General features: G+C 47.7%; 2 protein-coding genes across 4 annotated transcripts; both read left to right on the top strand.

The window, feature by feature from the left end:
- Nucleotides 1–4,489: 4,489 nt before the first annotated feature.
- On the top strand, nt 4,490–6,956 carry LOC119331146 (pentatricopeptide repeat-containing protein At4g15720-like). The gene is made up of 2 exons (XM_037604319.1): nt 4,490–4,609; nt 5,019–6,956. Exon 2 carries the CDS (start codon nt 5,139–5,141, stop codon nt 6,924–6,926), a length of 1,788 nt encoding a protein of 595 aa, XP_037460216.1. The 5' UTR covers nt 4,490–4,609; nt 5,019–5,138; the 3' UTR covers nt 6,927–6,956.
- Nucleotides 6,957–8,867: 1,911 nt separating this feature from the next.
- LOC119331147 (receptor-like cytoplasmic kinase 176) lies at nt 8,868–12,675 on the top strand. Of its 3 annotated transcripts, XM_037604321.1 has the most exons (6): nt 8,868–8,922; nt 9,395–9,663; nt 9,817–9,952; nt 10,077–10,219; nt 10,311–10,434; nt 11,157–12,158. In XM_037604321.1, the coding sequence occupies exons 2-6, from the start codon at nt 9,397–9,399 to the stop codon at nt 11,561–11,563; spliced, it is 1,077 nt and encodes a 358-aa protein (XP_037460218.1). In that variant the 5' UTR covers nt 8,868–8,922; nt 9,395–9,396; the 3' UTR covers nt 11,564–12,158. The 3 variants fall into 3 exon arrangements, with proteins under 3 accessions (XP_037460218.1, XP_037460217.1, XP_037460219.1); XM_037604320.1 differs by lacking the exon at nt 8,868–8,922 and having other exon boundaries at nt 9,362–9,663; nt 11,157–12,157; XM_037604322.1 differs by lacking the exon at nt 8,868–8,922 and having other exon boundaries at nt 9,591–9,716; nt 11,157–12,675.
- Nucleotides 12,676–13,026: the final 351 nt, after the last annotated feature.

Raw genomic sequence — 13,026 nt, 5'->3', positions numbered from 1 at the left:
TAGACAAAGGGAATTGAATACGGGATTGATTGAGTCCTTGACATCGTGGTTCATCCGATGAGATCATCGTGGAACATGTGGGAGCCAACATGGGTATCCAGATCCCGCTGTTGGTTATTGACCGGAGAACGTCTCGGTCATGTCTGCATGTTTCCCGAACCCGTAGGGTCTACACACTTAAGGTTCGATGACGCTAGGGTTATAAAGGAAGTTTGTATGTGGTTACCGAATGTTGTTCGGAGTCCCGGATGAGATCCCGGACGTCACGAGGAGTTCCGGAATGGTCCGGAGGTAAAGATTTATATATAGGAAGTCCTGTTTCGGCCATCGGGACAAGTTTCGGGGTCATCGGTATTGTACCGGGACCACCGGAAGGGTCCCGGGGGCCCACCGGGTGGGGCCACCTGCCCCGGGGGGCCACATGGGCTGTAGGGGGTGCGCCTTGGCCTACATGGGCCAAGGGCACCAGCCCCAAGAGGCCCATGCGCCTAGGGAACCCTAGAGGGAAGAGTCCTCAAGGGGGAAGGCACCTCCGAGGTGCCTTGGGGAGGATGGACTCCTCCCCCCCCTCTTGGCCGCCGCACCAGATGCCATCTGGAGGCTGGCCGCCGCCCCTTTGGGGTGGGAAACCCTAAAGGGGGCGCAGCCCTCCCCTTCCCCTATATATATGAGGCCTAGGGGCTGCCCATAACACGCGATTTGATCTCTCGTTGGTGCAGCCCTGCCCCTCTCCCTCCTCCTCCTCTCCCATGGTGCTTGGCGAAGCCCTGCTGGATTGCCACGCTCCTCCACTACCACCACGCTGTTGTGCTGCTGCTGGATGGAGTCTTCCTCAACCTCTCCCTCTCTCCTTGCTGGATCAAGGCGTGGGAGACGTCACCGGGCTGTACGTGTGTTGAACGCGGAGGTGCCGTGCGTTCGGCACTTGATCATCGGTGATCTGAATCACGACGAGTACGACTCCATCAACCCCGTTCACTTGAACGCTTCCGCTTAGCGATCTACAAGGGTATGTAGATGCACTCTCCTTCTACTCGTTGCTGGTCTCTCCATAGATAGATCTTGGTGATTCGTAGGAAAATTTTGAATTTCTGCTACGTTCCCCAACAGTGTTCCCGTTCTCCACTAGTTTGCCAGCGGAAAATTCCTCCTCCATACTCTCCACACCGCCTACTCTTTTTCCTATCACAGAGCCGGCTCTAATGGATGATCGCATGCGCAATTATGACACGACTTTGCTATCTGATGCTACATGCAGTTCGTCTTTGTCTCCTGCAGGTGCTGCTGGATTGGCCTCCAGCGACTCTATGTCGGCATGCAGGCCAGGTCACTCCCATGTAGATGGGATTTCTCAGCAGCCGCATGAGCCCACGTCTCCATCGACTCCCACTGGACCGGATGCCCCGGTCTCGCCCATGTCACCGGCTGGCCCTTCCACTGCTGACGGGGCGGGCAGTGCGGCGAGCGACTCCGCATCCAGCTCGACACGTGGGCCGCTATTCGTCGACCCGCCGTCTCCATCGACCGCCCAGGCCGTCCCCGACGTCGCGCCCGCGAGTGCGCCACATCCGATGACGACCAGGCTCAAGGACAACATCGTCAAAAAGCTGGTGCCAAGCGACGGCACTACTCGCTATGATCCACGTCGGCGGGCGTTTCATGCCGAACCACGCTCCTATCGTCAGGCACTTGCCGATGATCACTGGCGTCCAGCCATGGAGTCTGAATTCTCGGCTGTTTAGCAAAACAAGACATGGACACTTGTTCCTCGTCCTCCCGGGAAGAACATCATTGGCTGTAAATGGGTTTTCAAGGTCAAGCACAAAGCTGATGGTTCCCTGGATAAGTTCAAGGCACGTCTCGTTGCTCGCGGCTTCGCTCAGCAGTATGGGATCGACTACTCGGAAACATTCTCTCCGGTAGTCAAACCAGCCACAGTGCGTCTTGTGCTCTCTCTTGCCGTCTCTCGTGGCTGGCATCTCCGGCAGGTGGACATCAGCAATGCTTTTCTCCATGGAATTCTCGCCGAGGAAGCATATATGCAGCAGCCACCGGGTTTCCAAGATCCCTCTTGTCCAGATTATGTTTGCAAGCTCCATAAAGCGCTTTACGGTCTGAAGCAGTCGCCTCGGGCATGGTATGCTCGTCTCAGTGAGCGTCTTCAGCAGCTCGGTTTTGTTCCCTCGGTTGCCGACACCTCGCTGTTTATCTTTGCCCAAGACAGTGTCACCATCTACATGCTTGTTTATGTTGATGACATCGTCATTGCGAGCTCTTCCTCTTCGGCTATGACGCATTTGCTACACCAATTATCAGCTACTTTTCCTGTCAAAGATCTTGGTTCTCTCCATTATTTCCTTGGCATTGAGGTGCTTCCCAATTCCGGGGGAATTATTCTTACACAACAGAAGTATGCTCTTGATTTGTTGCAACGTACAGATATAGCGAATTGCAAAGCAGTCTCAACGCCCATGTGCACTCATGAGAAGCTCACACTGGATTCAGGTCATGGACTTAGTGAAGATGAAGCTTTCAGATATCGTAGTACAGTTGGAGCTCTTCAATATCTGACCTTGACACGGCTTGATCTGTCTTTTGCCGTAAACAAGGTCTGTCAGTACTTGTCAAGACCAACTGATGCTCACTGGGAGGCCGTGAAACGGATCTTGCGGTATGTGCGAGGATCACTGTCCACTGGTTTAACCCTTCGGCGATCACCTTCCACTCTTCTGCGTGTCTTTACTGATGCCGATTGGGCGGGTTGCAGCGATGACAGGAGGTCTACGCGTGGGTTTGCGGTTTTCTTTGGACCCAACCTTGTATCATGGAGTGCACGGAAGCAGCCAACAGTGTCCCGTTCATCCACTGAAGCTGAGTACAAGGCGTTGGCGAATGGGACTGCCGAAGCTACTTGGCTACTGTCATTGCTAAGAGAGCTGCGAGTTCCTCGCCCCGAGCTCCTGTGCTGTGGTGTGACAATCTCGGTGCTACGTATTTGACGGCCAATCCAGTATTTCATGCTCGCACTAAGCACATTGAAGTTGATTTTCACTTTGTGAGAGAGAAGGTCGCCATGGGAGCACTTGATGTTCGGTTCGTCTCAACAGCAGACCAAGTGGCGGACGCTTTCACCAAACCTCTCACGAAGATCATGCTCAATCGATTACGAACCAATCTGAACCTTCATATAGGTTAAGATTGCGGGGGAATGTTAACGCAATCGTATTGAGTTAGCCAGGATACTAGTCAGTTAGTATAGCTAGTCGTATAGCTAGTCTGTTAGTATCTCCTATAGCTTATCTAGCACGAGATAGAGTTGTTCCTATCCGGCCAATGTTTATCCGGCCAATGTTTGTTGTAACAAACTCTGCACCATGTATATCTCCTGACTATAAATACAAGACCAGCCTGAAGCAATTACTCACGGCAAATCATTTCTTCCAACTCAAGGGAGTCTGATTCTACTTCCACTCGATTAAAGCCTAGAGAGTTGGCAAGTTGAAGACCATCACGCATTGCTCTATCCTCCATAGTTGTAGCATGTGGAGCAAAATCATTGTATCTATATTGGGCAGCCAGAAAGTGTCCCTTCTCATCTCGGATTATTACAACTGTTGCTCCTCTACCTGCATCCTCATGAAAGGCAGCCACTTTGACAAACCTTGGTTCCCGCCTCCCTTCAAAAAGAAAAAAAAAACCTTGGTTCCCGCCTCATCCATCTATGCTCTTGTTCCTCCCTGTCTAGACTGGACAGATTCTCAAAAAAGATAAAAAAAATCTAGACTGGACAATTCCTAGTTACCTCCAACGTACAACAACAACAACAACAACAAAGCCTTTAGTCCCAAGCAAGTTGGGGTAGGCTAGAGGTGAAACCCATAAGATCTCGCAACCAGCTCATGGCTCTGGCACATGGATAGCAAGCTTCCATGCACCCCTGTCCATAGCTAGCTCTTCGGTGATATCCCAATCCTTCAGGTCTCTCTTAACGGACTCCTCCCATGTCAAATTCGGTCTACCCCGCCCTCTCTTGACATTCTCCGCACGCTTTAGCCATCCGCTATGCACTGGAGCTTCTGGAGGCCTGCGCTGGATATGCCCAAACCATCTCAGACGATGTTGGACAAGCTTCTCTTTAATTGGTGCTACCCCAACTCTATCTCGTATATCATCATTCCGGACTCGATCCTTCCTCGTGTGGCCACACATCCATCTCAACTTACCTCCAACGTAAATAACAGAAAATTAAGCTCCACTGTAACTAAGTTGATCTGGGCCATCCGTGTCTCTTCTCCTTGTTCAATCACGGCCGTTCGTTACCTGAACGGGGGTGACGACCGAAGAACGACAGTAGCAGCCATCCGCCCCTGCCACTATCTCCTCCCGCCGCCACGCGCCGCCGCCCCCATCGCCTGCTCGTCGAGTCCCAAGGGGAGGCGCCGCTTGCCGTCGTCCAGGCCCCGGCGCTCCCCAGCCACAGCAGGCCTCCGCTTCGCGGTAGCGGGCCACGGATTGAGGCGTGTCCACTCCCAATCCGGCGCGGACCCGACAGGCCGAGGTGGATTGATTGTCCACGGAGCTGCCCAGCGACCCCGCGCCGCTCACCTTGGTAACTCGATTTTCCGATTCTATTTCCATGTCTGTCTAGTTCGTGCATATCAACTCAGTGTCATGTGTTGCCGCGACTTGCTAACCAGATTAGTTTACCACGGCATCGTAAATTTGCAGGCTGATGAAATTAGAAACATTGGATAGTGGGCTCTCGAATGTCGGGAAAACAAATGCGTCTTCAACTGATTAGGATCCTTAATCATGTTAGTGGTCATTTAGAAAGTTTCATTTTTATAGGTTTGCAGTTGCACTCTGATGTAAGAGAGAGGCTGCCTGAAACCTTGGACCATCTTAGCTAGCATTATAGGTGATTTTGCTTAAAGGGTAATCTGGTTCTCAAATGTTCAATTTGTATTGAATGTTCAATAGTTCTTCTGATTTTTTTTTGTGTGTGTGTGGAATTGCAGGCAGAAGTAGCAGTTGTGCCAAATTCTACATTCGTATATGGTATTAAGAGGAGGTATTAGTGGTGGGCTGATTCTCTGGGAGAATGGAACGTAATGACCTTCGGATGACAATCCACTCCCATGGCGGCGACATCAACCACAGCCACGGTCACGCCGCTGTTAATCCACCTACTGCGCGGCGCCACCGACCACGCGTCTGTAGCCGCCACCCACGCAAAGCTGCTCAAGGTCGGCACCGCCTCCGCTGTCTCATCTTGCAACCACATCATCGCTGCTTACTGCCGATGCGGCGTCACTGCCCGCGCTCACGACCTGTTCGATGGAATGCCCGAGCGGGACGTCATCTCCTGGACAGCCCTCATGTCCGGGTACTCTAGCACCGGCCGACCTCGCCTTGCTGTTTCCCTCCTCCGTGACATGTCTCACAGCGGTGTGCCACCGAATGCCTTCACCTTCTCGACTGCCGTTAGCGCGTGCGCACGCCTTGCTGATGCTGGACTTGGGCGGAAAGTGCATGCCCGTGCTGAGGTCGAGGGCTATGCGTCTGATGCTGTTGTTGCCACCGCGCTCATTGACATGTATGGCAAGGCCGGAGATGTGGAGACTGCACGTGCAGTGTTTGATGGTATGGCTGCTCCGGCGAGGAATGCAGTTTCATGGGGCTCGATGCTGTCTGTATACGCGCAGAATGCGCTTGGGCGTGAGGCCATCCAACTTTTTGCCGAGTTCAGAACGAAAAGCAATTTCATGGCGCCCAACCACTTCATGCTGTCAAGTGTTGTGAATGCGTGTGCAGGTGTTGGGCGGCTTGGAGTTGGCAAGTCTGTGCATGGGACAGTCCTTCGGTTTGGGCATGGATGCAATGGCGTGATTGTTGTAGGCTTGGTTGACATGTACTCCAAGTGTGGATTCTACGAGTACTCAAGAAAGGTATTTGACAGGATTGAGCATCCATCGGTCATCTGCTATACCTCCATCATCGTGGCAGCAGCAAAGTACGGTCTTGGGAGGTGCGCACTCACTTTTTTCAATGAGATGATCGATCGAGATGTGCTACCGAACAGTGTTACACTGCTTGGCGTCATGCATGCTTGCAGCCATTCAGGTCTTGTTGACACTGGCCTCCATCTCCTCCACTCCATGCAGAGCAAATATGGCATCCATCCATGCGCCAGCCACTACACATGTGCGGTTGACATGCTCGGCCGAGCAGGACGGCTTGAGGAGGCATTTGAGCTGGCCAACGAAGCGCAGGTTGAAGGCCGCGATGCCCTCATGCTGTGGAGCTCATTGCTGTCAGCTTGCCGGACACATAGGCGCTTAGATCTAGCCACCAGGGCTGCCCACAGAGTGTCAGAGTTCAACCAAGATGTAGCAGGTGCACTGGTAGTGATGTCAAATGCATACACTTCAGCCGGCCAGACTGACAATGCTGCTGCTGTATGGTCGAACATGAGACGACGAGGCATACAGAAAGACCCTGGGTGCAGCTGGATTGAGATAAAAGACATACCGTACGTGTTCTACGCCGGATTGGTATCACCCGCCGGTGCAAGGGCAGGTGAAGTGATGATGTTGCTTGATGAGTTAGAGGGTAAGATGCGGGAGAAGGGTTACAAGGGTGGACTAGGTAGTACCAGAGTCTTTGATGCTCATGAAGAGGATGGAGAGGATGGGAAAGGCGAGATGGTTGGAGTGCACAGCGAGTTATTGGCTTTGGGGTTTGGTTTGCTGGTTACCCCCAAGGGGATGACCATCAGGGTGATGAAGAACCTGAGGATGTGCTGCGACTGCCATGACGCGTTCAAGCTCATAAGTGACATTATGGAGCGTGAGTTTGTTGTGAGGGATCTGAATAGATTCCATCACTTCAAGATGGGGTCATGTTCTTGCAATGACTACTGGTGATTCAAGGCTGAAAGCAAAGTGATTGTCAACTTTGTGAATTGTGATACAGAGGGAAAACAACAAATCTTTGAGTATTCCACAAGAAAGTCAAAGGACAATGTCAAAATGTTCGAGTGCACAACGAATCTTGACATTCTTCCAAAGGGAGTCAGCGGCAAGATTTTGTTGACCATAGTCTCCATGGGCATGGACTTATCACATTTGCACAATATGAGCCCGACTTATTCCAACAAATCATTTGAATTCTTTTTAGAAGATATGCAACTCATCTTACAAAACCCAAAAGGTTAAAGTGGTGAGGAACTGGGATTGTCTCTGGCTTTTGGCACTTCATAATTCATACCCTGGTACAGTGTCCAGCATGAGTATCTTATTGTTCTTTAAGAGTATTTCAGTTGAGTTACAAATCTTATGATAGGTCGGGACAATCTCTTTAAATTATTCATGTAATCATGCAGGAACTTACATGCCTTTTTCTAGGTCTGTAGTTTGCTATCCCTGGTGCTAAGTAGCTTTTTGGTCATGCTCTGTTGAATCATAGCTATGGCTTGATGCCTTGGTTTGATCTTTATGCCCGTATTGAATGCCCCGTGATTGTGAATATCTGCATTTTTTTAAGGTTTAGACTGGGGTGTGTATTTACTGTTTATTTGTGACGACGGCATAGATGTTTTTAAGCTTGCTTTACTGCTAAGTATGTTATGTTGATATAATCTTGAGGTGCTAAATATACCGTATATCATTTGAGCATGAAGATTCATTCAAATGAACAAGGAGTCTGAGCCCTGTGCCTTGTGAATGATGTCATATTGTCACATTGTTCATCAGCGAACTCGAGGCACATAGCACCGCATGTTTTATGTAGCTTGTGCTGATTAGTCCAACTAATCCTGATGTCTCATTTTGTGATTAGTTGTTTCGATGGGAATACTGAATTTTTTCCTTGAGCTTAGTTACACAATTTGCATGAACATAATCTCAATCAAATATTAGTTTTTGTTGTCGGTCTGAAAGAATGACCTCATGTGGTTGCTGGCAGGGGTAAGAAGCTGACCACCAAAATGTCTGAGAAAGTGGCAGCTAGAATACTTTTATTTGGAGTTGTGAAGAGTACTGGCCATGTTACAAGCTCATCAGCTAACTCAAAGGCTGGCGAGAGGTTTTCAGCCTATTGCCTGGAGAGATTGTTGTCGCTTCTCTTGATGGATTCGTACGTGATCCCCTTTTATGTCATACTTCAGGCCTACACTAAAAATAATTAATTACTGCTGCCTCTCATCATACAAGGCTGTCATGTTAGTCGAGCTATCGGTTACTGCAGTCATACGCATAATGAACTTGCTGCCATAGTGCTACACTGCTAGCGAGTAGTGAGGTATGCCTCCCAAGAATATGACCATAAAAGAGGGGCGGGGGGCTAAAAACACTTAACTATAGATAGAAATAGTACTTAAAATGTCTGTTCCCATGTGAGACTTCTCTTTTTATTCTTTTAAATATGCACATCAACAGCTGCAGATATTGTTGCATGAAATAAATCTTGTTTGACTGGTTAAGCGATACTTCTTTTGTCAATAAATCAGTTTGATTTTTTTAATTATTTTTGTTGCCAAAAGTTGCTGAAAACGCAGACAAATTTAGATGAAACCAAGATTATTCTAATACTAGTGCTATATAAACCAATATGTTCCCTTGCAGCCTAGGCTTTCCATATTGTTTTGGTGATTGTTCATGAAAGATGTTGTGTGCATTGCTGAAATTCAACAACATTATTTTGTGGTGTGTGGGAGCTTAACTCTGCCAGTTGACTCCTTTCTTGCATAGGTTCTTCTGTTCTTGGGCCATCACTCCGTTTCATTGCGGCCTATGTTGAACACAATGTTGGTGCCACTTGGACATTGTACTATGTATGCGCCAAAGAGCTATAACTTGTTGCAATGAAGCCAGCCACGATGCAGAAGCTTCCAAGAAAAGACACGTGCCAGAATTAACAAAGGTCAACTAGATAATATGGATGTATGCACAGATTGCTTTTTGTGTAGTGCAGAACAGAACTGCAGATAGGTCATTGGTTGCTTAGTTGTTTAACAAAGGAGATAGATGGATGAGGCTCTTCACTTATGGGACTACTGTATGGTACAGAGGTGAAGAGCCTATGAAAAGTGTGAACACAATGTAGTACTGCTGTAGCGTCATATGTTTATCCATTACAAATGTACTGGCCGGTGCCTGCTGCTTTAACATGATTAAATTAATTAATCCTCTCCTTTCTGTGCTCATTAATTCCTGAATATAAGAGTAGTGGTGGTAGTTGTTGAGGAGTAAATAATTAAGCTCAGCTGGGATCTCGTTTGTGCATGTCTAGTCAGTAGTCAACTATCAGTCTTAAGGTGCTCAGATAGTTGTATTCATTCATTCTAATCCATCTGCTGGTTTGTGGAGTTTGGTTTGATCTGGCATATCACCAGCCATGAGTAACTGCTTCGCGAAGCCAACCTCTAGGAGCGAGGGCGAGATCCTCCACTCGGCCAACATCAGGAGCTTCACCTTCAAGGAGCTCAGGACAGCCACTAGGAATTTCCGGCGGGACAGCATCCTCGGTGAGGGCGGCTTTGGAGTGGTGTACAAAGGGTGGGTCGAGGAGAGCACCTTCGCCCCGGCCAGCAGCGACACTGGCATGCCCGTTGCCGTTAAGAGGCTCAGCCAGAAAGGCATCCAGGGCCACAGGGAATGGCTGGTCAGTACTCACCACCAATCATCCCAATTCATTTCATCTCTTCAATTCTGCATGTATGTACATCCACAATCAACATGTCAATGAAATTTCTGGATACATTATTACCGAATGATATGTTCTTAATTTCTGGATCTGTTTCTGAATCCCATGCAGGCTGAAGTGAATTACCTTGGCAGATTGTCGCATCCCAATCTGGTGAAGCTCCTAGGCTACTGCCTCGAAGACGTGCAGCACCTACTTGTCTACGAGTTCATGCCACAGGGAAGCTTGGAGAACCATCTTTTCGGGAGTAAATGCAATTTCTAACTCTCTTCTAGCCTTCCGTTGATCGGTCAACATGGCCCAGCTTAGTTACTACTGGGTGAAATAGTGGTTAGTGGGATAATAACAACTTTGATTGAATGGTGACGTAGGGAGCTTAAATTTCCACTCACTGTCATGGAATGTGAGGATGAATGTTGCTCTTGGAGCAGCTAAGGGGCTTGCGTTCCTCCACAGCGACAAGGCCAACGTCATCTACCGCGATTTCAAGACGTCAAATGTTCTCCTTGATTCGGTATGTTTCTGTTTTTGCCTTCTAATTTGATTGAGAAAACAATTTGTTCAGTACCTTGTTGATGCTAGTTGTGTTGACTGGTGGATTGCAGAGCTACAGCGCAAAGTTGTCTGATTTTGGGTTGGCGAGGGATGGGCCAAACGATGATGAGAGCCATGTCTCTACAAGGGTCATGGGCACAGATGGATATGCAGCCCCTGAATATCTGGATACAGGTACTTTACATCAAATGAACAGATAGCTTAATTTGTTCTTCAAAGTCATGACCGGATTAGCGTAAATTTATATTCATAATATGCTTTGGCGTCGTTGAAATGGTTCTAACCTTCAATTTATTGAGTATATTTAGCATTGGGGAGATACTAGAAATGCCCTGAACTTTCAGTATGATAATTTTGATGTCGTCATGAAGCACTGTGAGAAGCAGCAAAGAACACTATTAAAATCCTTGGGTTGGGCGCTGAGGTCTTGAGGAGGTCATATTAGTTAGTTGCAGCACAACTGCTCCAATTTGTCATGGTTACAGGCCTAACTGGACCCCTTCACCGCATGCACTAAACCAGATTGATTAAGTATCACCACCACTTTAATTGTAAGGGAGTAGCAGGGGATCGATCCATAAAAGAATCCTGCATAATCTTGCAGCTAGATAAGCATCCATGTACTTTGTACCAACCGGTCAACGGCGGCCAGTACATGTTCTTTTAGTTTAGTTGTTTGTTCCTAGCCTCCTAGGTAGGGATGAGCTGTGTAGTGTAATCCCCATATAATATTGCTAATGCGTATGCTAATCCATGTTGGGTTATATCCAAGCTGGATCATTTGTCTGTTCCTTTGCAGCATCTGAAAAAACAAATATGATTTTGACGCCTATGGAATCTGCACCCTTGGAAGGAGGAGTATCTAGTTGGGTCTTTCTGAATCTTTGTTTTAACAGGCCATCTGACGACGAAGTGCGATGTGTACAGTTTTGGTGTGGTGCTCCTGGAGATCCTATCCGGCCGGCGAGCCCTGAGCAGGAGCCGTCCGTCCAGCGAGCGCAACCTGGTGGAGTGGGCGCGGCCGTACCTGAAGAGCAAGCGACGCATCTCCCACATCCTGGACGCGCGGCTGGACGGGCAGTACTCCCTTGGCGGCGCGCAGAAGGCTGCTGCACTCGCGCTCCGGTGCATCTCCATCCACCCGAGAGTCCGGCCGGGCATGGAGCAGGTGGTGGTGGCGCTGGAGCAGCTCGAGGACGACAAGGAGACCGTGACGAGTGGTCAGGGGAAGGCAAATGGCGGCGGCACATGCGGCTTCTTCAGGATGTGTAGTGGTGGCCGGCAGCAGCAGCAGCAACCGTAGCCCGCGGTAAGGCGGCTGCACGGGTGAGCACTGATAAAGGATTCATTGTAACGAGAGATGATTTATTAGTGCTTCTTGCTTTTGCAAATTCAGGGTTTTCATTTTTCTTTTCTTTTTTGCTTCTTTGGGCACGGTGATGACGGGTTGAGTTTCTGTTTTGAGGCAACTCCACTGTGTCGCTGGTTTCCCGGTAGAAATGAGCTCAAAAATAGCATGAGAAAATGTCTTTACTTCCATGGATGGATTGATCAATGATGCATGGTAATCAGACCTGATGTTAAATGGTAATCAGTTATGAACTGAACCACTACCGAACTGAACTGTACTATATTTCTAACTGTTTGGTTATCTTGTACATGTTTCCTCCAAGAAATGCTGAAATTCTACCAGCTAGAAACATTTCTCTCATAATAATTTTTCCGTTTCAAAATTGATAGTTATTTACATCCCACAGGAAAATCAAAGGATAATATTGGAGTTGCATAACAAATCTTGACATAATCCAGAAGTAAGTCAGCAGCAAGATTTTTTTTTCCACAGACATGGACGTTCGCATTTGCTGCACACTATGGATTTGGCATAGTCCAACAATCATGTTAATTCTTTTTAGAAGATACTCAACTCATCTTGAAAAAAGGTTAACGTGGTGGAGTTTAAGGAACTGGGATTGTCGTCTATGGCTTTTGGCACTTCATAATTCAAAGATAGATTAGTATATCGTTATTCTTTAAGGGTATTTCATACTTTCAGTTGAGTTAGAAAATCTTATGATCATTAGGGACAATCTCTTTAATCCTTCCTGTAACCATGATGGCACTTACATGCCTTTTACTAGTTCTGTTGTTTGCCATCCCTGGTGCTATACTGCTATGTAACTTGTGTTCTTGCTCTGTTAAATCGTAGCTATGGCTTGATGCCTTGGTTCGATCCTTATGTCATATAGGTAGAATCCCAAGCATTCGTATCAAAATGGCCCGTGATTGTGGATATTTGCATTTTGACTGGATTTTCACCGTGGAATGTATTTATTTCTAACGATGACCTTTCTTTTTAAGCTTGTTTTACTGCTATGTACATTATGTTGATATAATCGCGAGCTGGTAAATACTCCCTCCGTTCCTAAATATAAGTCTTTTTAGACATTTCAAATAGATTACAACATACGGATGTATGTAGACATATTTTAGAGTGTAGATTCACTCATTTTGCTCCGTATGTAGTCACTTGTTGGAATCTCTAGAAAGACTTATATTTGGGAACGGAGGGAGTACATCATATATCATTTGAGCATAAAGATTCATGTGAATGAACATGGAGTCTAAACAGTGTGCCTTGCAGGTACTGTCACACTGTTCATCAGCGATCTCGAGGTACCTAGCACCACATGTTCTATGCAGCTTGTGCTTATTGGTCCAACAAATTCAGATGTCTCATTTTCTGAGTTTTCTTAATGAGAATATTGA

The sequence above is a fragment of the Triticum dicoccoides genome, chromosome 7A (genome assembly GCF_002162155.2).
Source record: "Triticum dicoccoides isolate Atlit2015 ecotype Zavitan chromosome 7A, WEW_v2.0, whole genome shotgun sequence".
Classification (NCBI taxonomy): Eukaryota; Viridiplantae; Streptophyta; class Magnoliopsida; order Poales; family Poaceae; genus Triticum; species Triticum dicoccoides.
This window is presented reverse-complemented; position numbering and strand designations above follow the sequence as displayed.

Coding starts and splice junctions, on each gene's coding strand:
- LOC119331146 (XM_037604319.1), top strand. CDS start 5,139: ATGGCGGCGACATCAACCACAGCCACGGTCACGCCGCTGTTAATCCAC.
- LOC119331147 (XM_037604321.1), top strand. CDS start 9,397: ATGAGTAACTGCTTCGCGAAGCCAACCTCTAGGAGCGAGGGCGAGATC. Junction 9,664..9,816: donor AGGGCCACAGGGAATGGCTG/GTCAGTACTCAC, acceptor AATCCCATGCAG/GCTGAAGTGAATTACCTTGG. Junction 10,220..10,310: donor CAAATGTTCTCCTTGATTCG/GTATGTTTCTGT, acceptor GGTGGATTGCAG/AGCTACAGCGCAAAGTTGTC.